This window comes from Saccopteryx bilineata, chromosome 1 (assembly GCF_036850765.1).
Source record: "Saccopteryx bilineata isolate mSacBil1 chromosome 1, mSacBil1_pri_phased_curated, whole genome shotgun sequence".
NCBI classification, from domain to species: Eukaryota; Metazoa; Chordata; class Mammalia; order Chiroptera; family Emballonuridae; genus Saccopteryx; species Saccopteryx bilineata.
In genome coordinates this window covers 106,163,309-106,187,539 of record NC_089490.1, presented here as the reverse complement: position 1 = coordinate 106,187,539, position 24,231 = coordinate 106,163,309, and the positions used below count along the sequence as shown (strand labels likewise).

General features: G+C 39.3%; 1 protein-coding gene and 1 non-coding gene across 5 annotated transcripts in view; one reads left to right on the top strand and one right to left on the bottom strand.

Annotated features, from left to right (window-relative positions):
* SLC41A2 (solute carrier family 41 member 2) overlaps positions 1-24,231 on the top strand; it is a 116,954-nt gene that overhangs the window by 59,410 nt on the left and 33,313 nt on the right. For all 4 annotated transcript variants that reach the window (XM_066263341.1, XM_066263361.1, XM_066263370.1 and 1 more), the window contains exons 4-7: positions 1,481-1,552; positions 3,154-3,298; positions 7,693-7,839; positions 22,658-22,805. In XM_066263341.1, the coding sequence (XP_066119438.1) occupies positions 1,481-1,552; positions 3,154-3,298; positions 7,693-7,839; positions 22,658-22,805 (512 nt within the window). The remainder of the gene's footprint in view (positions 1-1,480; positions 1,553-3,153; positions 3,299-7,692; positions 7,840-22,657; positions 22,806-24,231) is intronic.
* On the bottom strand, positions 796-871 carry TRNAF-GAA (transfer RNA phenylalanine (anticodon GAA)). Its single transcript has one exon. It is a non-coding gene; the product is annotated as a tRNA-Phe (tRNA).

Genomic DNA, 24,231 nt, shown 5'->3' with positions numbered 1-24,231 from the left:
GCTTGCCTGACCAGGTGGTGGCGCAGTGAATAGAGTGTCGGACTGGGATGCGGAGGACCCAGGTTCGAGACCCCAAGGTCGCCAGCTTGAGCGCGGGCTCATCTGGTGGTTTGAGCAAGGCTCACCAGCTTGAGCCCAAGTTGACTGGCTCGAGAACAAGGGGTTACTCGGTGTGCTGTAGCCCCGAAGTCAAGGCACATATGAGAAAGCAATCGATGAACAACTGAGGTGTTGAAACGCGCAACGAAAAACTAATGATTGATGATTCTCATCTGTCTCCATTCCTGTCTGTCTGTCCCTATCCCTCTCTCTGACTCTCTGTCTCTGTAAAAAAAAAAATGCTAGCAGCTCAAAATTGTGTATTATATTGGGCCTAAATATACAAAATGTGGTATGTTAGGATGCAGTTGGTGGCATTAGTCATAAAATAACATCAGTGGACAGTTGGGTAGTACTAGCTAGTCTACTAGTTTTGTGAGCTAGTAATTAAGCAAAAAAAAATTTTTTCTTTTGTATTTTTCTGAAGCTGGAAACGGAGAGACAGTCAGACAGACTCCCGCATGCACCCGACCGGGATCCACCCAGCATGCCTACCAGGGGGCGATGCTCTGCCCTTCCGGGGTGTCGCTCTGTTGTGACCAGAGCCACTCTAGCGCCTGAGGCAGAAGCCATGGAGCCATCCTCAGCACCCGGCCAACTTTGCTCCAATGGAGCCTTGGCTGCGAGAGGGGAAGAGAGAGACAGAGAGGAAGGAGAGGGGGAGGGGTGGAGAAGCAGATGGGCGCTTCTCCTGTGTGCCCTGGCCGGGAATCAAACCCAGGACTTCCGCACTTCAGGCGGACGCTCCACCACTGAGCCAACCGGCCAGGGCCCCCCAATTTTTTTTAAACATCTCAGGCAAGCTGAATATGAGATGCAAGACTGGTAGTGAATTTAGAATTATATTTATTTATTTATTTATTGTATTTTTTTCTGAAGTTGGAAACAGGGAGGCAGTCAGACAGACTCCCGCATGTACCCGACTGGGATCCACCTGGCATGCCCACCAGGGGGCGATGCTCTGCCCATCTGGGGCGTTGCTGTGTTGCAACCAGGGCCATTCTAGCACCTGAGGCAGCGGCCTTGGAGCCATCCTCAGCGTCCGGGCCAACCCCGCTCCAATGGAGCCTTGGCTACAGGAAGGGAAGAGAGAGACAGAGAGGAAGGGGGGGGTCGAGAAGCAGATGGGCGCTTCTTCTGTGTGCCCTGGCCGGGAATCGAACCCGGGACTCCTGCACGCCAGGTTGACACTCAACCACTGAGCCAACTGGCCGGGGCTAGAATTATATTTAAAGTGCATGTGAACTCTAATTAGATTTACTAGAGAATTATCTTTGGCTTTCAGACTTCATATGTTGTTTAAGCAGAATAGAGAGCATATAATAAATTCATAGAGAGCATATAATAATTTCAGTATAAATGAAATTATCCACCTTCACAGGTAAATATTGGGAAGATGGATTCACCCATTGAAAAGTGGAACCTAATTATTGGCAACTTGGCTTTAAAACAGGTAAGTGATATACATATTTGTTTATAGGTCTTAGGTTTACATACAGATCTTGGGTGTTACCTGTAAGAATGGAATACATTTTAGTTAAATCTACCATTTAATTGTTTCAGGAGACCCAAAACGATAATTTAATATTGTAAGAAAAGGATAGAATAAATGAATATCCATGATTTTGAAAACTTTCTTTAGGAACTGATTGTGTTCTTATAAATATCAAAAATATATACTCTACAAAGTATAGATAAATATACAAAATATTTTCTATTATAAATGTATAATAGAGCCTGAATTTGAATTAGTATCTGTACAAGTAAATATTTAGCATTTTATTGCTTAGGTGCTATTTCCCTACTTTGACTTTTTTTGTATAAATCCTCTTATTTAGTTAAACTTAGCTCTTTTTGTATGTTATGGATGGATGTTTGTTTAAACTGAACTTTCCTTAATTTGTCAATGTTACTAGTGTTAATGTAAATGAACACATTAAATTGTCAATTACATATATACTAAAGTGTGAATTATATATAAATTATCTACCATTCTTTCTAATCTCAGGTGAATATATCCCTCTGTTACCACCTTCTTGTATCTCCAAGACACAGAAATGCAGCCCCCTAGTAATTCTGGCAAGTGTCAGTTTAGGAGATGCTTACTTATTTTATTTTATTTATTTATTTTTTATAGAGACAGAGAGAGAGTCAGAGAGAGGGATAGACAAGGACAGACAGACAGGAATGGAGAGATGAGAGGCATCAATCATTAGTTTTTCATTGCACATTGCGACACCTTAGTTTGTTCATTGATTGCTTTCTCATATGTGCCTTGACCACGGGCCTTCAGCAGACCGAGTTACCCCTTGCTAGAGCCAGTGACCTTGGACTCAAGCTGGTGAGCTTTTGCTCAAACCAGATGAGCCCGCGCTCAAGCTGGCGACCTCGGAGTCTCGAACCTGGGTCCTCTGCATCCCAGTCCGACGCTCTATCCACTGCGCCACCACCTGGTCAGTCGTACTTATTTTAATATTAGGTCAACCAGGACATACTGTTGAGAACATGGTTGCAGAAAAGTAATTTAACATATTGCATTTTAAAGGCAAAGAAATAAAGGAATTTTTGGATTATAGACTTAAAAAAATTGTGCAGCTACTTCTAAGATCACACAGGGTTAGAGATAAGAAAATCTATCTAATCTTTAATCTCTGCTCTAACTTTAACCAGCCATATAACCTTTGTTAACTTAACCTTTCTGAACTTCATTTTCCTCTTCTTTTAAGTCACAGTATTGCATTAGAGATGTCTGTGATGCTTTTCATCTTAAAACTGTAGGAATCTATGCAGGGATGATGATCAAAATATATATCAACCAGTAGACTATTATAAATTAATCTATTCCATATCTATTGCCATTAGATCAGGGCAGTTTGAGAACCTACTGCCTCAGGGAATATTAAAACTAAATATAGTAGCTCTCTAAAAGGTAAGGCAGCTCAATTTCCATATGCAATACTTTCTCCTGACTTGTATGCGTAGTTATATACTCAGATTTTAAAAAATGTTTTTGAAATGAATAATTCCGTTGGATTTTATGAAACATTTTTTTAGGTTCAAGCAACAGTAGTTGGTTTTCTAGCAGCTGTGGCAGCAATTATACTGGGCTGGATTCCAGAGGGAAAGTACTCCCTGGACCATTCCATACTTCTGTGTTCCAGCAGCGTAGCGACGGCCTTCATTGCTTCTCTTCTGCAGGGTAAGTGAATTTACAAACATCTGTTCTTACGGTCTTTTACTTTCATTTCCCAAGATTATGCATATTTTTATTTAAATATGAGTGTTCATAATAAGAAATATTAAAAAGTTATCTACAAACTTTTAAAATATCTTATTTCAGATATATTTATATTTATGATATGTAAACCTTAGTGTGTAACAGGCTTTCTGAGTTGTCTCAATTCCCACGTTGGTACACATGGTACAATTCCCAAACAAGAGCAGGAGAAGAGCTCAGATACTCATTTGCTTCTGTTAACGTAATTGAGAAACTCCTTTCCGGAAATCATGCTGAGGACTTACTGGCTTGTCATTAGAGTAACAAGGATTCCGAGAATTCTGAGTTCCAATAGCAGTCTCTGTAGAAATTTTTTAAAGTTTCAGATTTCAAAGAAAATTCTTCATTATCTCTGTGGCAATACAAACATAGCCCTAAGCTCAACATAGCAGATTGTTGGCTGTTGAATTTGAAAGAGATAAAGGTTTTCAATAATTAACTGCATTAGAAATTTTTAGTTGGGGTATCAGTTTTTAAAAATATTTACTTGTTAATATGAACTTTACACTAGATAACTAGATTGTGGAATCATAATGATAAAAACTTGGTTCTTTTTATTTTAATTTATTTTATTTTTTTACAGGGACAGAGAGAGAGTCAGAGAGAGGGATAGATAGGGACAGACAGACAAGGAACAGAGAGAGATGAGAAGCATCAATCATCAGTTTTTTGTTGTGACACCTTAGTTGTTCATTGACACCTTAGTTGTTCATTGATTGCTTTCTCATATGTGCCTTGACTTCGGGGCTACAGCACACCGAGTAACCCCTTGCTCGAGCCAGCGACCTTGGGTCTAAGCTGGTGAGCTTTTTGCTCAAACCAGATGAGCCCACGCTCAAGCTGGTGACCTTGGGATCTCAAACCTGGGTCTTCCGCATCCCAGTCCGACGCTCTATCCACTGCACCACCACCTGGTCAGGCTGGTTCTTTTTATTTTATATTCCTTATCTTCTCACTCTTATTATCACCAGCAAAATTAAAAATCAAAGATTCTCACGTCAGGTGATCATATAGTAAAGCTCACTTTTTGGCTAGGTTCTTACCCAGAATTTACAGAACTTAATTATAATTAAGACTTGACTTCTAAAATATTTTCAAGCATTTTATTTTAGTACTTAAATTAAATCAGGACTATTTTCTTGTCTATAGAGCCACGCACTGCTTAATGATGTTTGGGTCAACAATGGGCCACATGCAACGGTGATCCCATAAGATTATAATGGTGTTGAAAAATTTCTATTGACTAGTTAGTAGTCATTGTAATGTTTTAGCTAGCACAAGGCATGTCTGCGGTGTTGCTGGTGTAAACAAACCCACTGTGCTGCTTGCTGGTCATGAAAGTATAGCCCATACAATTATATACAGTACCTAATAATTAACAATGATAATAAAGGACTGTGTTACTGCTTTATGTATTTACTATATTATTTTTCATTATTTTAGAGTGTACTCTTTCTGCTTATAAACTAAAATTGGCTGTAAAACAAATCTGATGTGCTACAATCTCATACATCTCATGTTTACTGTGTTTCAACTGAATCATTTTCTCTTGTGCTTGATTTAACCTCATGTTGTGTTGCACAGTAACATTATGTTCAGGCTTATAGCCGAGGAGCAATAGGCTATACAATTTAGCCTAGGTGTGTCGTAGGCTATACTGTTGAGGTTTGCACAAGAATACTCTGATGTTCGCACAATGACAAAATTGCCTAATGATTCATTTCTCAGAATGTGTCCCTGTCGTTAAGCAGTATATGTAATTACTAGAATTGAATAGAGTCAGCACTGGACAAAGGAGAGTGAAGTTAAACGATTAGAAAAATAACTTCTAGTTAAAATGTTAAAGCATTAGTACTCTATTTAGGCTCATTTGCTTCTGTTTTCTTTCTAATTTTGTTTCACGTAGAAAGAATTGTATAAAAATTTTCAGCCTAGCCTGATGAGGTGGTGGCATAGTGGATAGAGCATTGACCTGGGGCACTGAGAACCCAGGTTTAAAACCCCAAGGTTGCCAGCTTGAGCGTGGGCTCATCCAGCTTGAAGTGCAGGCTCCCCAGCTTCAGCGTGGCGTTGCCGGCTTGAGCGTGGGGTTGCCGGCTTGAGCACAGGATTGCCAGCTTGAGTGTGGGAACATAGGCATGACCCCATGGTTGCTATCTTGAGCTCAAAGGTCTCTGGCTTGAGCCCAAGGTTGCTGGCTTGAGCAAGGGGTCACTGGCCCAGCTGGATCCCCTCCCCCAGTCAAGGCACGTATGAGAAGCAATCAATGAACAACTTAGGTGCCACAACAATGAGTTGATGCTTCTCATCTTTTCCCCTTCCTGTCTGTCTGTCTGTCTTTCTCTCACACACACACACTAAAAGAAAAAAAAACAAAACAAAATTTCAGCCTAGCAAGTGTTTGTCTAGGATTTTCAAAATCATAAAAATTCAGATTTTAAAAATATATTTGTTTAATACTTCTTACTTTGAATAGTATATGTTCTAATTTTATAATTTGACCTTGTCCAATTTCATCAGCTTGTTCATGGAAAAATTAGAATTAGAACCTGTTTCCTGATTCCCAGGTCTTTCCATTGGTCCATAATGCCAAAAAAATTTTTTCAGCTGAAATGATATAGATGGTATTCTGTTATAGAACTTTCTATCTAGATTTTAAAATGTGCTGATTTTGTAAAAATAATTCTATATGATTAGATCTTGACTGATTATTGCATAATACATATAAAAACTTTTTCTGCTGTTACTTTTCTTTTTCTTCATTGATATTATGGGAACAGTTAGTCCATAGATTGAAAAAAGCCTCCAGAATATAAGATATGAGACATTGTTTTAAAGCAAGACATAAATTCTACTTTTAATAATTTTGGTTTTATGGGGTAGTAGAAAAAACACCAAACTATTTACTGGAGTATTTACAATCTGTGTGACCTTAGGCAGGAATGTAAACCCTACCCATGACTTCAGTTTTATTATCTATAAAATATATTATTAAAAAAATATGAGTTTGCTAGAAGATAATCATTTAGAACCATTTCCAATCTAAAAATGCTGTGAGATCCTGGTTTTTATTTTTATAGCCACATTTAGGTTTCCATATTGATTGTTTTGATTAGCACATAAGTAAACTAATCTTAAATTGTCTCTCCACTGCATCCTTTTAATGAGTGTGTTGGCATGAGAGAAACTATCCACTTAGGTATGAGTATATATTATCATTTTTCTCCCATTTTTATGGTTATAGAAAATAAAGACATAAAAGTAAAAGTGTACATTCACTTTTTCATCTTCTATTCTTTTTTTTTTTTTTTTTTTTGAGAGAGAGAGACAGACAGACAGACAGAAAGGGAGAGGGATAAAAAGCATCAACTCATAATTGCGGCTCCTTAGTTGTTCATTGATTGCTTTCTCATACGTGCCTTGACTGGGGGCTCCAGCTGAGCCAGTGACCCCTTGCTTAAGCCAGTGACCTTGGACTAAAGCCAGTGACCTTGGGTTTCAAGCCAGCGACATTTGGACTCAAGGCAGCAACCATGGAGTCATGTCTATGATCCCACGCTCAAGCCAGTGACCCTGCGCTCAAGTTTGTGAGCCCGCACTCCAGCCAGATGAGCCCACGCTCAAGCCAGCAACCTCGCGGTTTCAAGTCTGGGTCCTCAGTGTGGCAGTCTGATGCTCTATCCACTGTGCCACCACCTGGTCAGGTTCATCTTCTGTTCTTTAGTTGTAGGTTCTAGACAGAAACTTTGGATTGAGAGAATATTTTTTACAAAGACAGCTTCTGGCCTCATGTTCAGAATTTAATTTTTTTCTTTCTTTTAATATTTCAACACTTTAAAATAATAAAATGAGGCAAGCATTCCTGGTTTCCACTATGTAAACAAATCTGTTTTTACTAGTTCTCTTCCCTGTTGCTATGCATAAATATGAGTTGCCTTTGTTTGATATTTTCATGTTCTCTTTGAGGGTTAAAATAAAATCTTTGGGTTTGATACATGCAAATATATTACATTGAAGACACACATGTTACTAAATTTGAAACTTTAGCTTTACTATTATTGTACAGTAGGTTTTTAGGTGTCTAAATGTAACACTGAATTCACAAATCTTCTGTGATTCCCCTACTGGAATTTATTGAAGGGCATTTTGCCAGAACACTAGCATCAAAGTAGCATTTTTGTTTGCTTTAGTCTGCTTATCTAAGTAGTCTAACTGGAATTGATATGCTGTTTGTCTAGCCTGTATATTTCAGTATTTAGGGGGGATTGATTGTCTTTAAAATCATACTATAAAGTAATGATCTTTCTTTCCACTAGGAATAATAATGGTTGGAGTTATTGTTGGTTCTAAGAAGACTGGTATAAATCCTGATAATGTTGCTACACCCATTGCTGCTAGTTTTGGTGACCTTATAACGCTTGCCATATTAGCTTGGATAAGTCAGGGTTTGTACTCCTGTCTTGGTAAGTTGCCTTGAAACTAAATATAATGTGTTATTCAGAGTCTCTTTAAATAAATATTGTTATAGCAATGCCATGAATCCACGGTGACCTTCCTCCGTATTAGAACTGTGGTTGAGACTGATTAGCACAATAACTGCCATTTGTTGTATACCTGTTATTTGTTATGGTCCTCACATATTTCTTTCTCACATATTTGTTATCTTCTTACAGAGTTTAAAACTCTGTAAGATTCATCATCTCTAATTTTAGATGAGCAAACAGGATTGTACAGGTTATGTATGTTACCCACCACTGGTAGGAAGGTTGAACACACATCTGTCATGTTCTATGACTTCTGCTTTTTCCTCTAAATGTGTAGCCAGCAAGGAGTCAGCCTACAGTGTTCTGAAACATGCATTGTATAGGACATAAGGTTATGGTGGAGCTTGAAACCTAGTGACTTTTTCCCAATCATAAACCAGTATGGCAATTAACAAAAAAGAAAAAAAACCACCATGAAAATGAACCTGAGTCCTATGTGAAGTGAGTCCTGATAATAATAATAAAGTGTTCATAGAATCTAAGGAATTATTTATTCTCTGGGACTACTATCAATGTAAATGCATATGGTTTGTGAGAAAAGATGGTTGTGGTTCATTCTTTTTTAGATGCCAAATTTTAAAAAATTAAAACAAACCCACAGTAATACAAGAGAAAGAAAAAGACAGTTTATAAGCCAAACTAGAAGCATTTATTCACATAGTCTCATATATTTTCCTGAATTTTATAGAGATTTATAGTGTATTTTATAGAGTAAGTCTAAATTACATTTGGTTTGAAAAAGAGTCTCAGAAACATATTTTCAAACTAAAAGAAGGGGGGCTTTAGCCTAACAAAGGCAGGAGTTATCTGCTACTCTGGGAGACATCCAGGAAAGCTTCATCAGTATATAAAATTACCTTAATTATTCAGTGAGTGGCATGTAAACAATACTCAATAAGATTTGATGCATATGTTTAAGGAATATTCTTTTTATTTAGAAGATTAGATGTTTCCTCTTGAATTAAGGACAATTCAGTGGCCTTAAATGTAAGATCTTGTTCCCGTAGGTCTTGGGTTTTGTTGTTGTTGTGGAATGTACAAGGAATGATATAAATTCAAGTACAGTGGTCCCTCATCTATTGCGGGGATTAGGTTCCAGAACCCCCCGCGATAGGCGAAAATCTGCGAGTAGCGGCCTTATTTTATTTTATTATTTATATATTTTTAAGCCTTTATAAACCCTCCCCACACTCTTATAAACCTTTCTCACACTGTTAATAACCTTTCTCACTTTTTTTTTTTTTTTTTTACAGAGACAGAGAGTCAGAGAGAGGGATAGACAGGGACAGACAGACAGGAACGGAGAGATGAGAAGCATCAATCATCAGTTTTTCGTTGTGACCCCTTAGTTGTTCATTGATTGCTTTCTCATATGTGCCTTGACCTCGGGCCTTCAGCAGACCGAGTAACCCCTTGCTCAAGCCAACGACCCTGGTGCAAGCTGGTGAGCTTTGTTCAAACCAGATGAGCCTGTGCTCAAGCTGGCGACCCCGGGGTCTTGAACCTGGGTCCTCCGCATCCCAGTCCGATGCTCCATCCACTGCGCCACTGCCTGGTCAGGCTCCCACACTCTTATAAACACTTCCTATGCTCTTAAATACTTTCTAAATAATTAAGATAATATGTAGGCCCTGGCCGGTTGGCTCAGCGGTAGAGCGTTGGCCTAGCGTGCGGAGGACCCGGGTTCGATTCCCGGCCAGGGCACATAGGAGAAGCGCCCATTTGCATCTCCACCCCTCCGCCGCGCCTTCCTCTCTGTCTCTCTCTTCCCCTCCCGCAGCCAAGGCTCCATTGGAGCAAAAGATGGCCCGGGCGCTGGGGATGGCTCTGTGGCCTCTGCCCCAGGCGCTAGAGTGGCTCTGGTCGCAATATGGCGACACCCAGGAGGGTCGCAACATGGCGACGCCCAGGATGGGCAGATCATCGCCCCCTGGTGGGCGCGCCGGGTGGATCCTGGTCGGGCGCATGCGGGAGTCTGTCTGACTGTCTCTCCCTGTTTCCAGCTTCAGAAAAATGAAAAAAAAAAAAAAAAAAGATAATATGTAAAAATACCTATATACCACAAAATCCCGCGATATAGCAAAAAATCTGTGATACGAAATTATATATATGTAATTTAAAAATCTGCGATACAGTGAGACCGCGAAAAGTGAACCGCGATATGGCGAGACGACTGTATATTTAGTGTAATACTCAATTCCTTTCTCTCCCAGTCAGTAAAAGCACAGAAAATGAGAGTTATGATATTAAAGGGATAATTCCTCTAGTTTATATTCTTGGTTGATAATTGGTCATACTTTTCTCCTCTACATTATTATGCAGTTTAGAAATTGATGCTGAAGACAGGGATTAAAACATTAGTTATGGCTGGTATCAGAGAATGCAACTAACTGTTGTTCTCCTGCTGTGTTAAACGCACTCACCACTCACAGGCAGACAGCTAGACAGCTGGAGTCCTCGCCCCCATGGGAACAGACTGCTGGCTTGCTGGCCTGGGAGACTGTCATCACTAGGCTGCATCCAGAAAGTGAAAGGGATGAGTTAGGCCGTGCTTGGTGCCCTTTCCATAGTCCCTCCCACTTTGAGTAATAGGTAAAAGGAAAGAAGGGAAGAGTAGAAGAGGGTGAATTAATGTCCTCCTAATGTTATTAAAAGGACAGAAATTTTATGGGTCTGGCCAGGAGCATTGAGGGTGGGGATGAGCATAGAGGGACAGTAGTGATTTGGGGGATGGGTTCCCTTACATACATAAAAAAGAAAGGTTACTTGCAGACTTGGGTATTTAAATTACCATGCAGTCATTTTAAGATATTTCTCAGCGGCATACTAAATACCAAAGTGTCTCTTCAATTAAAGCCACAGTGCTAAAAAAGTAAGAAAAAAATACCATTGAAGAATGTTATTATAATAAATATGACAATATTATAATGATACAGACCTAAGTTTGAGATTCCATAAGATAAATCAACTTTAGAGGAAAATAATGCATTCTGACATTTAAAATTTTATTTTTAAAATTACACAAGTAATAAAATCTCTTTATAGCAGACTTAATCATAATGTGTTGTCGTCTGAAGCTTTCAACTTTTGAGTGTTTTGTACGATACATTAGTAGTTTAACTGGATCAAGAAATAAAGTGAATTGGAATGATACCACCAGAGACATAATTTTGATAAAGGATTTTGTTATTAAATATTGCTTAGACTTTTTTTAGGCCTTGTCTTCTGAGAGTTGGCTCAAAATAATTCAAGATGAATTAATTAAAATAAGATTTTTATAGTTTATCTATATCATCTATTTCCCTAAAAAGATAATATTTTTAATGGGCTTCTCTGGTGATGTGATTTATAAGAACTATATATTTGGTCATTCAGATTATCAGAATATAGTTCTCATATATATTTGGTCTTTGTCTAAGCTTCCTGGCTCACAGCCTTCCAAAGATCTTGGAATTTTCTAAGTGGATAAGAGAAATGGGAGCATCTTTTGTCATAATATCATCATAATATCTTGTCCTCAGTGCCTGAAGTTGCTTCAGAGCCAAAAGGCAAAACAAGTGTCTTGTTATTAATAACAAGCCCCTTTTCATCAAAACTAGGTTTGTGTTAATGAGGTGACTTTTGGAAAGCACCTAAGGATGGAGGGCTGGTTGCCAGGAAAACCAACCCGGTTCTAGAGGGATGGACCTTATAGCTCCACCTCTTGATGTCTGGGGAGGACAGAAGGACTGGAAGTCAAATCACTCACCAATGGACAATGATTTATTTATTGATTTAGAAAGCAGATTAAAAAAACATTGATTAGAGAGAGGGAGAGAGAGCAACTTTTAGTTGCTTCACTTGAGCTGTTCATTGATTGCTTCTTAGATGTGCCATGATGAGGGTGTTGTTGGGGGGGGAGGATCAAGCCTATCCAGTGACCCCTTGCATGAGCTAGTGGCCTTGGGATTATGTTGATGGTCCCACGCTCAAGTTGGCAACCACCTGCCCCACGCTCAAGCTGGTGAGCCCATGCTCAAGCCAAGAAACGCACCCAACGAGCCCACACTTAAGCTGACAATCTCAGGGTTTTGAACCAAGCCCTCAGCATTTTGGGTCAACACTCTATCTACTGTGCCACTACCAGTCAGGCCAATGACCAATGATTTAATCAGTCATGCCTATGTAGTGAGGCCTCCATAAAACCCCAAAAGGATGGGGTTCGGAGAGGTTTAGGGTTGGTGAACACATGGAAACTTGGGGAGAGTTTTGTACTCAGAGAGGGCATGGAAGCTCTGGGCCCTTTCCCAATACCATGTCCTATGCATCTCTGCCATCTGGCTATTTCTGAGTTACATCCTTTTATAATAAACTATTAGCTAGTAAGTAAATGTTTCTCTGAGTTTTGTGAGCCACTCTAGCAGATTAATCAAGCCCAAGGAGAAGCTGTGGGAACCTCTGATTTATAGCCAGTCAACCAAAAGCAGAGGTGACAATCTGGAACTTGGATTGGCATCTAAAGATGTGTGTTTGGTGGTGGTGGGGTCTTGTAGGAAGGACTGAGCCCTTGACCTATGGAATCTGATGCTATCTTCCCATATATAGTGTCAGAATTGAGTTGAATGGTAGGACACTCACCTGGTGTCTGAGAATTTCTTGGCAGTGTGGAAACCTGCTCCCCCTCACCCCCCACTCCCAGAGTGGAATTGGAACTAGAATCATAGCTACTGGTGATCCAATAGTGAATTTAATAGATAAAGGTTTTTCAGAAGTGTCAGTGTTTGAACTTCTAAAGAATCTGTATTGTGAACACTAGGGGGCCTCATAAGATCAACAGTTTTAAGCCTACTATTAGTGTTATTCTGAATACAAAGATTAGGAGCAGGCATGTTTAAAATCTAAGACCCCATTCTTCCTCCTGAGATATGCCCAGTTCTTAGAAACAAGTTCAATTCCTCAACTGTTAAGCACTTAGCAATCTTTAGAGATAAAAAGAGGATTTCATGGCAGCTCTAGGGTTTGGTTATAAATAGAGGCCATCTGTTGCTCTCAGGGAACTGGACATTGAGAGAAGTCTCATTTAGATTTTAGATATTCAGAAATGACTGAGCAGCTCGTCTCGTGTAGTTAGTTAGCTTTTATACATGTATTAAGACTCCCTTGACATTCATTCAGTGTGCTACCTTTTAGTCCTGATAAAATTTGCTGATTTCTGGTATCTGAAGTAAATATAGATTTTATTTCTTCATCTCACCTCTCCAGTTCTGATATATATATAAAGAGAGAGAGAGAGAGAGAGAGAGAACGAACAAGCCCAAGAGCTTTGTTTACTCCTAATGACTTTATTTTTTGGAGTCGCCTTGAGTAAGCCTTTATTGCTTAATGAACAGAGTTAAAGTTTTAGCCTGGTGTTTAGGCCTCTTTGAGTCTGCTGAAAGTTACCTTGTCAAGGGCTGGTCTGCTTCTCCCTTTCTTGTATCCGGTACACCAACGAAACTCAGCCATTTACTGATTCTCATACAAGCTAGTGATTTTTTTTTCTCTTTTCTTTCTTATGTCAATGCTAAATTTGTAAATTTCCCCAATCATAGGCAGTCCTTTTCTTCTCTGAATTTTTATAGCACTTTATTATACTTCTAAGACATTCTTTACATTTGGGCGGTCATTAGACCTCTTTGTGTAAATGTAGTGCCTTCCTTTGTATGGGAATAAGCTTCTTGAGGATAAATCTGTTTTTCTTTTATTTAGTTTTGTAGCACCTCAGAGTGGATGTTAAGTAAATTGCACTTCACCAGATGCTTTATTGCTTTTAAAAACTACCCAATTAATGTGGGTAGAGGTTATTCAGGAAGTGGTAGATGCATGGAAAATAGAACATCAATATCCCTCTGAATGAGTTTGTCATAGTATTTGTTCAATAACATAATAGATTATAACCAATAAAAATGATTCTTTTGATGAGACTTAGTATTACAGAAATGTTGGTAGATATCTTGCCTTAGCAGAAAGTTTCCACAGACTAATATCACTATAGAAACCTTAAAATGGCAACATATGGCTAGAAAAGATCCATTTCAAATAGAAATAGAGGAAATAGAATGTTTAGAGAGTAATCTAAGTTCTTGACTATGATATGCTTTGGTATGAACTGCAAAGAAAATATAAAGGCATTTATTCATTCATATAGTAATCTTTAGCCTGACCTGTGGTGGCACAAGTGGATAAAGCGTCAACCTGGAAACGCTGAGGTTGCCGGTTCAAAACCCTGGGCTTTCCTGGTCAAGGCACATATGGGAGTTGATGCTTCCTGCTCCTCCCCTCTTCTCTCTCTCTCTCCTCTTTCTATAATGAATAAATAAAAAATCTTAAAACAAAACAAAACATATAGTAATCTTTAAACGTGTAGGTAGTAATTTTTAAAAACTTTTAAAAGATCTGAGGTTGGGCCAGTAACCGAAATATCTGTACACAATGATTGTTATCTTTTCTTTCTTCTTATTTGCATGATTTTAGGATTTTTTTCTTTTTGTGTGTGTGACAGAGACAGAGAGAGACAGAGAGAGGGACAGATAGGGACAGACAGGAATGGGCACCTTAGTTGTTCACTGATTGCCTTCTCATATGTGCCCTGATTGTGGGGCTACAGCAGACCGAGTGACCCCTTGCTCAAGCCAGCGACCTTGGGCTCAAGCTGGTGAACCTTGCTCAAACTAGATGAGCCAGTGCTCAAGCTGGCGACCTCAGGGTTTCAATCCTGGGTCCTCCGCTCTATCCACTGCGCCACCACCTGGTCAGGCTGATTTAAAGATTTTAAGGACTCTTTTTCAATTGTTTATAACTACATGGCTATATAATTCTTGTATGTATGTTATCTTTATTGATTTTAAATTTTTCAGCTTTTCTATTTTTGGGCAAATTTTGAGAAGGAAAGTGTTGATTGATTTCTCATTCTTCTTTTTTTTAATTTTTAATTTTTTTTTTATTTCTCATTCTTCAACAGTAAGATAAAAATGATGGCTTAGTTGAGGCTGTAAGAGCAGTACCTATCAATTCGGGTTGTTACTTCAGTTCTTACAGACACTAACAGGGATGCCACTTGGTTATTTACAGGGCATTCTAGAATGTCACTGCTTTGATGTGGAGATTTGAGTAGAGTCTAAATTGGTCATGCATGTCACCCTTCTTCAGAGAATCTGTCAGTACTCTACCATTTTAGTTTAGAGTGATTCCTAGAAGGTCATTTTAGTGAGAAAATTATGATGGTTATTATAAGGGGCATTTTTGAAATTGTTTATAACTTATAATGCTCATTGCTTTGTTGTTTACTCAGAAACATCTAACATACAAAGATGTCACTCATAGTAGTTACATATTTCAGAAGAATTTAGGGTGGGAATAATGAATACTATTAATGAAATTTTATAACAGTCATTGCATAATTCCACCAACAATCTAATAAAAGGAGAAAGTAGTGGGTTCTAGCAATTTAAATCACTTCTTCTGTATTAATCTTTCTCTGTAGTGTACTAAAGGTACAACATCAGTACTAAGATACACAGGTATAAACTAGGCTTAAAATTCCACAAAGTTTTACTTCTCTATCTGTATTGATTTCCTATTGCTGCTGTAGCATTAGCACAAACCATGTTTCTGTAGTCCAGAATCCAAAATGAGCTTATACAGGGCTAAAACCAAAGTGTCAGCAGGACTGGTTCATTCTGGAGGTTTCAGGGGAAAATTCATTCCTTACCTCTTCCATCTTATGGGGCTGGCAACATTCCTTGGTTTATAGTCACATTACTCAGTCCCTGCTTCTGTGGTCACATTGCTTTCTCTCTTTCTCTCTCTTTTTTTTTTTTTTTTTTTTTTTTTACAGACAGAGAAAGAGTCAGAGAGAGGGATAGACAGGGACAGACAGACAGGAATGGAGAGAGATGAGAAGCATCAATCATTAGTTGTTCTTTTTCTTTCTTTTCAACAGAGACAGACAGAGAGTCAAAGAGAGGGATAGACAGGGACAGACAGACAGGAAAGGAGAGATGAGAAGCATCAATCATTTGTTTTTCGATGCGCATTGCGACACCTTGGTTGTTCATTGATTGCTTTCTCATATGTGCCTTGACCGCAGGGCTACAGCAGATGGAGTAACCTCTTGCTCAAGCCAGTGACCTTGGGTCCAAGCTGGTGAGCTTTTGCTCAAACCAGATGAGCCCGCGCTCAAGCTGGCGACCTCGGGGTCTCGAACCTGGGTCCTCCGCATCCCTGTCCGACACTTTATCCACTGCACCACTGCCTGGTCAGGCCCATTAGTTTTTCATTGCAACACCTTAGTTGTTCATTGATTGCTTTCTCATATGTGCCTTGACCGTGGGGCTACAGCAGACCTAGTGACCCCTTGCTCAAGCCACCGTCCTTGGGTCCAAGCTGGTGAGCTTTGCTCAAATCAGATGAGCCCGTGCTCAAGCTGGCAACCTTGAGGTCTCAAACCTGGGTCTTCCGCATCCTAGTCCGATGCTCTAGCCACTGTGCCACCACCTGGTCAGGCCATGTTGCTTTCTCTTTTGTAGTCAAATCTCCCTCTACTTCCCAACTATAAGGAGACCTGTGATTACATTTAGGGTTCACCCAAATAATTTAGGATAACTTCCCCATTTCAGAATCCTTGAATATTTGAAAAGATTTTTCTCTATAAGGCAACATTCACAGATTTTAGGGTCTAGGATGTGGATGTCATTGAAGGCCATTATTCAGCTTACCATCGTATCCATTATATACCCAGAATTTATTACAAAATGCTATTTTGATTAAGATTATTTAAATATTTCATTTAAAGGAAGACATTCTTTTAGGTTTAGATATTAATACAGAAGTTCACTGTTGGCTCTTTAAAGAGTTTTATAAGCATTTATTTGAGCCAAGTTTTGACATGCCCAGAAGCAAGATCTCAAAGGATTGAGAAAATGCTCTGGAGAGTGGCAGTTCTGAGTTCTTTTTATGCATTTAGAACCAAAGAACAAAGCATAAGGAAGGCACATAAAAATCCCTTGGTGGAGGAGGGAGAAAGCAAAGTGGGGAGATGTCTAGAATTGCATAATGGTTGGCTTTTAACTGAGCCTTTTCTCTTGCTGGTTGTCATTAGTGGTTTTTTAATTGAATTTATTGGGATGACATTAGTTAATAAAATTATAAGTTTCAGGGGTATAGTTCTGTATATTGTATTGTGTGCTCACCACCCCAAGTCAAGTCTCCTTGCACCACCGTTTACCCCCCTGTGCCCTCTCCTGCCTCCCACCCCCTTTCCCTCTGGTTATTGGCATACTGTTGTCTGTATATGCAATAGTGGCTTTCTAACAGTAATTCTGCACTCTATAACATATTTTTTTTTTTTTTTCATTTTTCTGAAGCTGGAAACAGGGAGAGACAGTCAGACAGACTCCCGCATGCGCCCGACCGGGATCCACCCGGCACGCCCACCAGGGGCGACGCTCTGCCCACCAGGGGGCGATGCTCTGCCCATCCTGGGCGGTGCCATGTTGCGACCAGAGCCACTCTAGCGCCTGGGGCAGAGGCCACAGAGCCATCCCCAGCGCCCGGGCCATCTTTACTCCAATGGAGCCTTGGCTGCGGGAGGGGAAGAGAGAGACAGAGAGGGAAAGCGCGGCGGAGGGGTGGAGAAGCAAATGGGCGCTTCTCCTGTGTGCCCTGGCCGGGAATCGAACCCGGGTCCTCCGCACGCTAGGCCGACGCTCTATCGCTGAGCCAACTGGCCAGGGCCTTCTATGACATCTTTAAAACACCAGCATATCATAAAAAGAGGAATGTTTTAACACTTTTTTCTATATTTGTAATTTTTTTCTAGCTATCAGAATTAGGTTATAAGTTACCCAAGGAAAAAGAAAGAGGTCCTGTACAATTACCCGTATGGTCTAATTTGGTGGGAGTGACTATGTGAGATTTGTTGGAAATTAAAATAAAATATGTTTACAGTAAATCATTTTAGATATTTTTATTTTATAATAGTTTTTACCACTTTTTTAATGTTTAAAATTGTTTTTCTTACTTTTTTTATTTAAAGATATATATTTTTTAATTTGGAGATGATTTCCAAGTAATAAATAGTTGAAAAATAAAAATAGTACAATAAATTTTGTATATTTTGTATTCTGATTTACCCAACGTTAACATTTTACCCCATTTGCTTTTTCCTTTTTTTCTATGTATGTAGGTATTTATGTACAAATGTGTGAATAGTCTTTGTCTTTTATGACATTAACTTTTTTGAGAGAAAGATATTAGCATCAACTCATTATTCCACTTAGTTGTGCCCCTATTGATTGCTTCTCATACATGCCCTGACTGGGGCTCGAACTCGTGATCTCAGGGTCAAGGTCGAGCCTCGCCCTCAGGATTGATACCTCACTCTCAGGATCAGTCCTTATCAGAGCTTGAACCTGAAACCCCAGATCAAACCCCTTGGCACTCTGTGACAATGCTCTCCCTGTTGTGCCACCAGCCAGAGCTTGACATTGACTTTTTCTTTTTTTTTACAGGGACAGAGAGAGAGTCAGAGAGAGGGATAGATAGGAACAGACAGACAGGAATGGAGAAATGAGAAGCATCAATCATCAGTTTTTTGTTGCGACACCTTAGTTGTTCTTTGATTGCTTTCTCATATGTGCCTTGACTGCAGGCCTTCAGCAGACTGCATGACCCCTTGCTCAAGCCACCGACCTTGGGTCCAAGCTGGTGAGCTTTGCTCAAACCAGATCAGTCTGCGCTCAAGCTGGCGACCTCGGGGTCTCGAACCTGGGTCCTTCCGCATCCCAGCCTGATGCTCTATCCACTGCGCCACCGCCTGGTCAGGCCAACATTTACATTTTTGAAGAATATAAAGTCTCCCCTTCATTTTTATAATCATTGGAACTTTTTAAAAATTAAGATAGAATTCAGGTAGCATAAAATTTACCTCTTAAAAGTGTACAGTTTAGTTTGGTTTTGTACATTAATTAAATTGTACAACCTATTATCTAAGTCCAGTGTATTTTTATCATCCATAAAAAGAAACATTAAGCAGTCACTCTTCTTCTACCCTTACCCCACTCCCTGACAACCAGTAATCTACCTCTGTCTCTATGGCTTTACCTATTTTAGACATCACAAGAAATGAAATCATACAATAGGTGACCTTTCATGTCTGGCTTTTTCAAATTAGTGTTTTTCTAAGGTTCATCTGTGTTGTAGCATGAGTCAGTACTGATAACATTCCACTGTATGGATTAACACCATTCCATTGTATGGATATGCCACATGTTGTTTATCGTTCATCATTTGATGGTCACCTGGGTTGTTTCTGCTCTTTGGCTGTAATGTTTCTGTGAACAGTCTTGTCCATTTTTGCATGACCATATGTTTTCAGTTCTCTTGAAATATACCTAAGAGTGGAATTGCTGGGTCATGTGCTAACTCTGTTTAAGTTTTTGAGGAACTGTGCACTCTTTATTTTTAGTTTCATTCCCGAGAAATTTTTTCTTTGAAACTTCAGGGCAGTAATTCTGGGGTTGGGATGGTAGGTGGTTTTTTTTTTCAACTTCAGATGACCTTCCAGAGATTTAATGTTGAGAATAACTTAAAAGCCTGGCATGATGCTCCTCTCTTGACCTGAAAATGAAACACTAAGATGATCTGACCTAGCACAATAGTTCTTTTCATTTGTGTTTAATTCATTGTAATGCTTTTAGTTTTCTGTTTAATCCTATAGAGAGATTGTGGCAAACTTAGTTGTGTTAGGAGGTAAGAATGCTTCCTAATTAGAATGTTATTTATTCGTTTACCATGGTTTAGAAAGGAGAACTTGGAATTTATTCAGTAAAGGTTTTCTCATTTTTTAAAAAATCATAGAGAAATTAATACTTTATGTAGTAGTATTGTCCTTTAAATGGAAGAAAATATTTAAATGAATTTTGTTAGTATAATTATTTTGAAGATGTAATGGCAAATCAGATAAACCCATGAGAATAAAGTTTGTTTAGATATTATTTTAATATCTATAGTAATTGTTTCTACATGATAAGAAAAAAGTTTGACTTTTTATCTAGTTCAAATATCTTTAGTCATAGATGAAAAGATCTTTAAATATGTTAGGAAGATGAAATGCAAAATTCATTGAAAGAGTATGAACAGGGTTGAAGAATTTTGTGAGATATCAGAAAAAATTAGTAACGTTTTAGTTAAATCTGAGACTGAAGGCTACAAAGACTATGAGATCAACTATCTTTAAGTTTTGAAGTCTCTACTATACAAAACAAGTATTAGAGTCATTGAGAAGAATCCAGAATACCTTGGCTGAAATCTCTGATAATAATAAAACTTTGTCCTGGCCGGATAGCTCGGTTGATCAGAGCATTATCCCAGTACACCGAGGTTACTGGTTCAATCCCTGGTCAGAGCACATACAGAAACAGATTGATGTTCTTTCTCTCTCTCTCCCTTCAGCTCTCTCTAATATCAATAAAGTCAAGTTAAAAATTTTAAATAATAAAACCTTGATCAGTTAAAATGATATTACCAAAATGTCCTGAAATGATGTAACTATTTCAAGAAGCAGACAGTTTTCAACCCCTGGGGGATTTGGAATTAAATATAAAAATATTTGAGAATTCAACTCATGGTAGTACTTGTTTTTATGGTATTGGGGCAGTGCATATTTTTTTTGTAAACTTGTTACTTAGCCCATTGGAGTAACATGTCCTTCTTCTAATTCCATTTTTATTTTATTTTATTATTTTATTTTATTTATTTATTTTTGAAAAGAGAATTTTAATTTTATTAAAATTGTGTGTGTGTGTGTGTGTGTGTGTGTGTGGACATAAGTTTTCTTTTTTAAAATTTGAATTGCCCTGGTCGGTTGGATCAGTGGTAGAGTGTCAGCCTGGCTTGTGGATGTCTCGGGTTTGATTCCTGGTCAGGGCACACAGAAGTGACCATTTGCTTCTTCAACCCTCCCCCTCCCCTTTCTCTCTCTCTCTCTCTTTCTCTCTCTCTCTTTCTTCCCACCCCACAGCTATGGCTTGATTGGTTCCAGCGAGTTTGCCTGGGCACTGAGGATGGTGCTAAGGATGACTCCGTGGCCTCTGCCTCAGGTGCTAAAAAAACTAAAAAAACAAACACACACACACACACACACACACACACACACACGACTTGGTTGCTAAGCAATGGAGCAATGACCCCAGACCCCAGATCATCGCCCCCTAGTGGGCTTGCCAGGCGGATGCTGGTGGGGGCGCATCCAAAAGTTTGTATCTCTGCCTCCCCTCCTCTCACTAAAAATAATAATAATTTATTGGGGTGACATAGGTTAATAAAATTATATAGGTTTCTGGTATGCATCATCTTTGTATTGTATTGTGAGTTCGCTACCCCAGGTTGAGTCTCCTTTATCCCTCCACACCCTCTTCTACCTCTCCTACCCTATCCAAACCCCATTTCTAAATTTATAGTTAAGTAACTCACTTATTCTTGTGGTTGTTAAATAGAAATCTGACCAAATTTGTATACATTATATGAATATTTATGAAAACTTGAGACTCACTTTATTTGTACATTCAATTTATTAGCGTTGTAAAGATTATTTTAAGTACTTGGGTACTTTTGTGAGACAAGTGAAATGTCTAGCAGGCGTCCCCAAACTACGGCCTGCGGGCCACATGCGGCCCCCTGAGGCCATTTATCTGGCCCCTCTCCGCACTTCTGGAAGGGGCACCTCTTTCATTGGTGGTCAGTGAGAGGAGCACTGTATGTGGCGGCCCTCCAACGGTCTGAGGGACAGTGAACTGGCCCCCTGTATAAAAAGTTTGGGGACCCCTGCATGTAAGTAAAATGTCTTGGGTATTTAACTAAGTTTGTAAATGCTACCAAATATCTCAGACTCTTAAAAGTAAACCTTGGTTGGTGGATTGACATTGTGAATATAATTTTGTTAAGTGCTCAATTTTATTTTCTTCACTGGACTTTGTTCTTACAGGTGCTATTTGTGGCTTAGTTGCAGCCTCACAAGGCTTGGTTTGAAGTTGGGCTGGGGTATATCTATAGCAGACCTTCCTCGAGGGCTAGCTTCACTACTGAGACTTGCCCTTTCTGGGGTCTGCTGAAGGTTGTCAGTGTTCAGAGAGGCCTTTCTTCTTGAGGCGGTTCAATCTTGAATGACTTCCAGCCCTTTGTAAACTCAGAATTTTTCCGTTCACAAATTCCCAATTATTCTTGGCCTACTCTTGAGTTCACACTAAAGCTTGATCTTCAGTTCTCAAGCTCTTTCTCTGGAGAATAGCTTTCTCTTTCCCAGTTTTCTACCCTTATAGACTTCTAAGCCTCAACTTTTTTATTAAACAGAAATGACAGTGTCTACCTCATACTTGTCAGGACAATTAAATGAGTTGATGGACATAGAGCATTTATCACAGTACTTGGTAAATAGTAAGAGCCAAATAATGTTCGCCTTTTTATACTTGTTCTTGTTATTATTATTGCTATTCCCATTTAGGTGTTATAGTTATTTCAATAAATGTTTGTTGAATTCATGTATTAGTTTTAAGTTACATTAATATTTTTTACCTATCTACAGTTTTAAATGTTTGAAATTTTAAGAAAATAAATAGCATGTGAATATATTTTATAACATATCTTCTGGTAAATTTTTAATATTTATATTTGCTACATGGTTGGAACAAAAATTGAGTTGCTGTCCCTTTTTTAATTTTAGATACCTATTACTACATTTCTCCATTAGTTGGTGTTTTTTTCTTGGCTCTTACTCCTATCTGGATTATAATAGCAGCCAAACATCCAGCCACAAGGACAGTTCTCCACTCAGGCTGGGAGCCTGTCATAACAGCAATGGTTATAAGTAGGTTAGTATTAAAATGTGTGTGTTTGCGGTCCATATGCATGTATTTATGTGTATATTAAAACAAATCAATTGCCTGTTTTAATTTCTTGGATCAGTTATATTGTATAGCCAATTCTTTATTATTCCAGGTAATAATGGATAGAAGTGATAGGAATGATTAAAATCAGTAGATGTATAGAACCTCGTTTGGCTACCAGTTTCACACTTCTCTCCAACAAAGTATCAGATTGCTGAGTAAAATTTAGGGCTGTTTATCCTTGTATGTGTGTGTTTTAAACTGACAAGACATACTTGTTTTTCATAGTAAATTGCTCAGATAGGTATCAGAAAGCCATAGAAATATGTAGACTATTTGACAAGTTCCATTTCTAGGATTCTGACAGGACTCCAGGATATAATTAAGGATATATACACCAGATTTAGTTGCAAGGATCCTATAACCACAGTAGAATTTTTAACAAAAGAAAAAGAGAACACCTTAGAGGCCTAGCAGCCAGGTATTGATCAAACAAAGTGTGGCATAGTCACAAAATGGAGTATCAGTCAACTGTTAAAAATAACATATTTCTATCGATATGAAGAAGTGTTCATTATACATTTGGTGAAAACAGTAAGCTAAGAATGAGTGTGAATTTTCTGCTGAACATGGTAGACTGACACATGTTTATCTTCCTTCCTGAAATGACTAAGATTACAGTAAAAAGATAAAAAGCTCTAGAACCACAGAGAGGAGAGCAGAGAGGAGAGCAGATGAGAAATGCATAAGACAGGAATCAATGGGTGATTGTTACCAGAATGAAAAAAGCTAAGACCCAAGTGCCTGCAGTGCGGGGAATACCCAGAGAAGCACACTGAGATGAGACTCAGAAACCCAGAGAGGTGCAAGAACCAGAGGCCTTAAGTGCTTCTGAAAACTGTAATGAAGACTTTTTGAAAATGTATGTAAGAGGCCCTAGCCGGTTGGCTCAGTGGTAGAGCGTCGGCCTGGCGTGCAGAAGTCCCGGGTTCGATTCCTGGCCAGGGCACACAGGAGAGGCGCCTATCTGCTTCTCCACCCCTCCCCCTCTCCTTCCTCTCTGTCTCTCTCTTCCCCTCCCGCAGCCGAGGCTCCATTGGAGCAAAGATGGCCCGGGCGCTGGGGATGGCTCCTTGGCCTCTGTCCCAGGCGCTGGAGTGGCTCTGGTCGCGACAGAGCGACGCCCCGGAGGGGCAGAGCATCGCCCCCTGGTGGGCAGAGCGTCGCCCCCTGGTGGGCGTGCCGGGTGGATCCCGGTCGGGCGCATGCGGGAGTCTGTCTGACTGTCTCTCCCTGTTTCTGGCTTCAGAAAAATACAAAAAAAAAAAAAAAAAGAAAATGTATGTAAGAATCAATTCAATCCAAAAAGCCCTTCTCTAGTGACTACCCAGGTGCCTGCCCCTTCCCACCT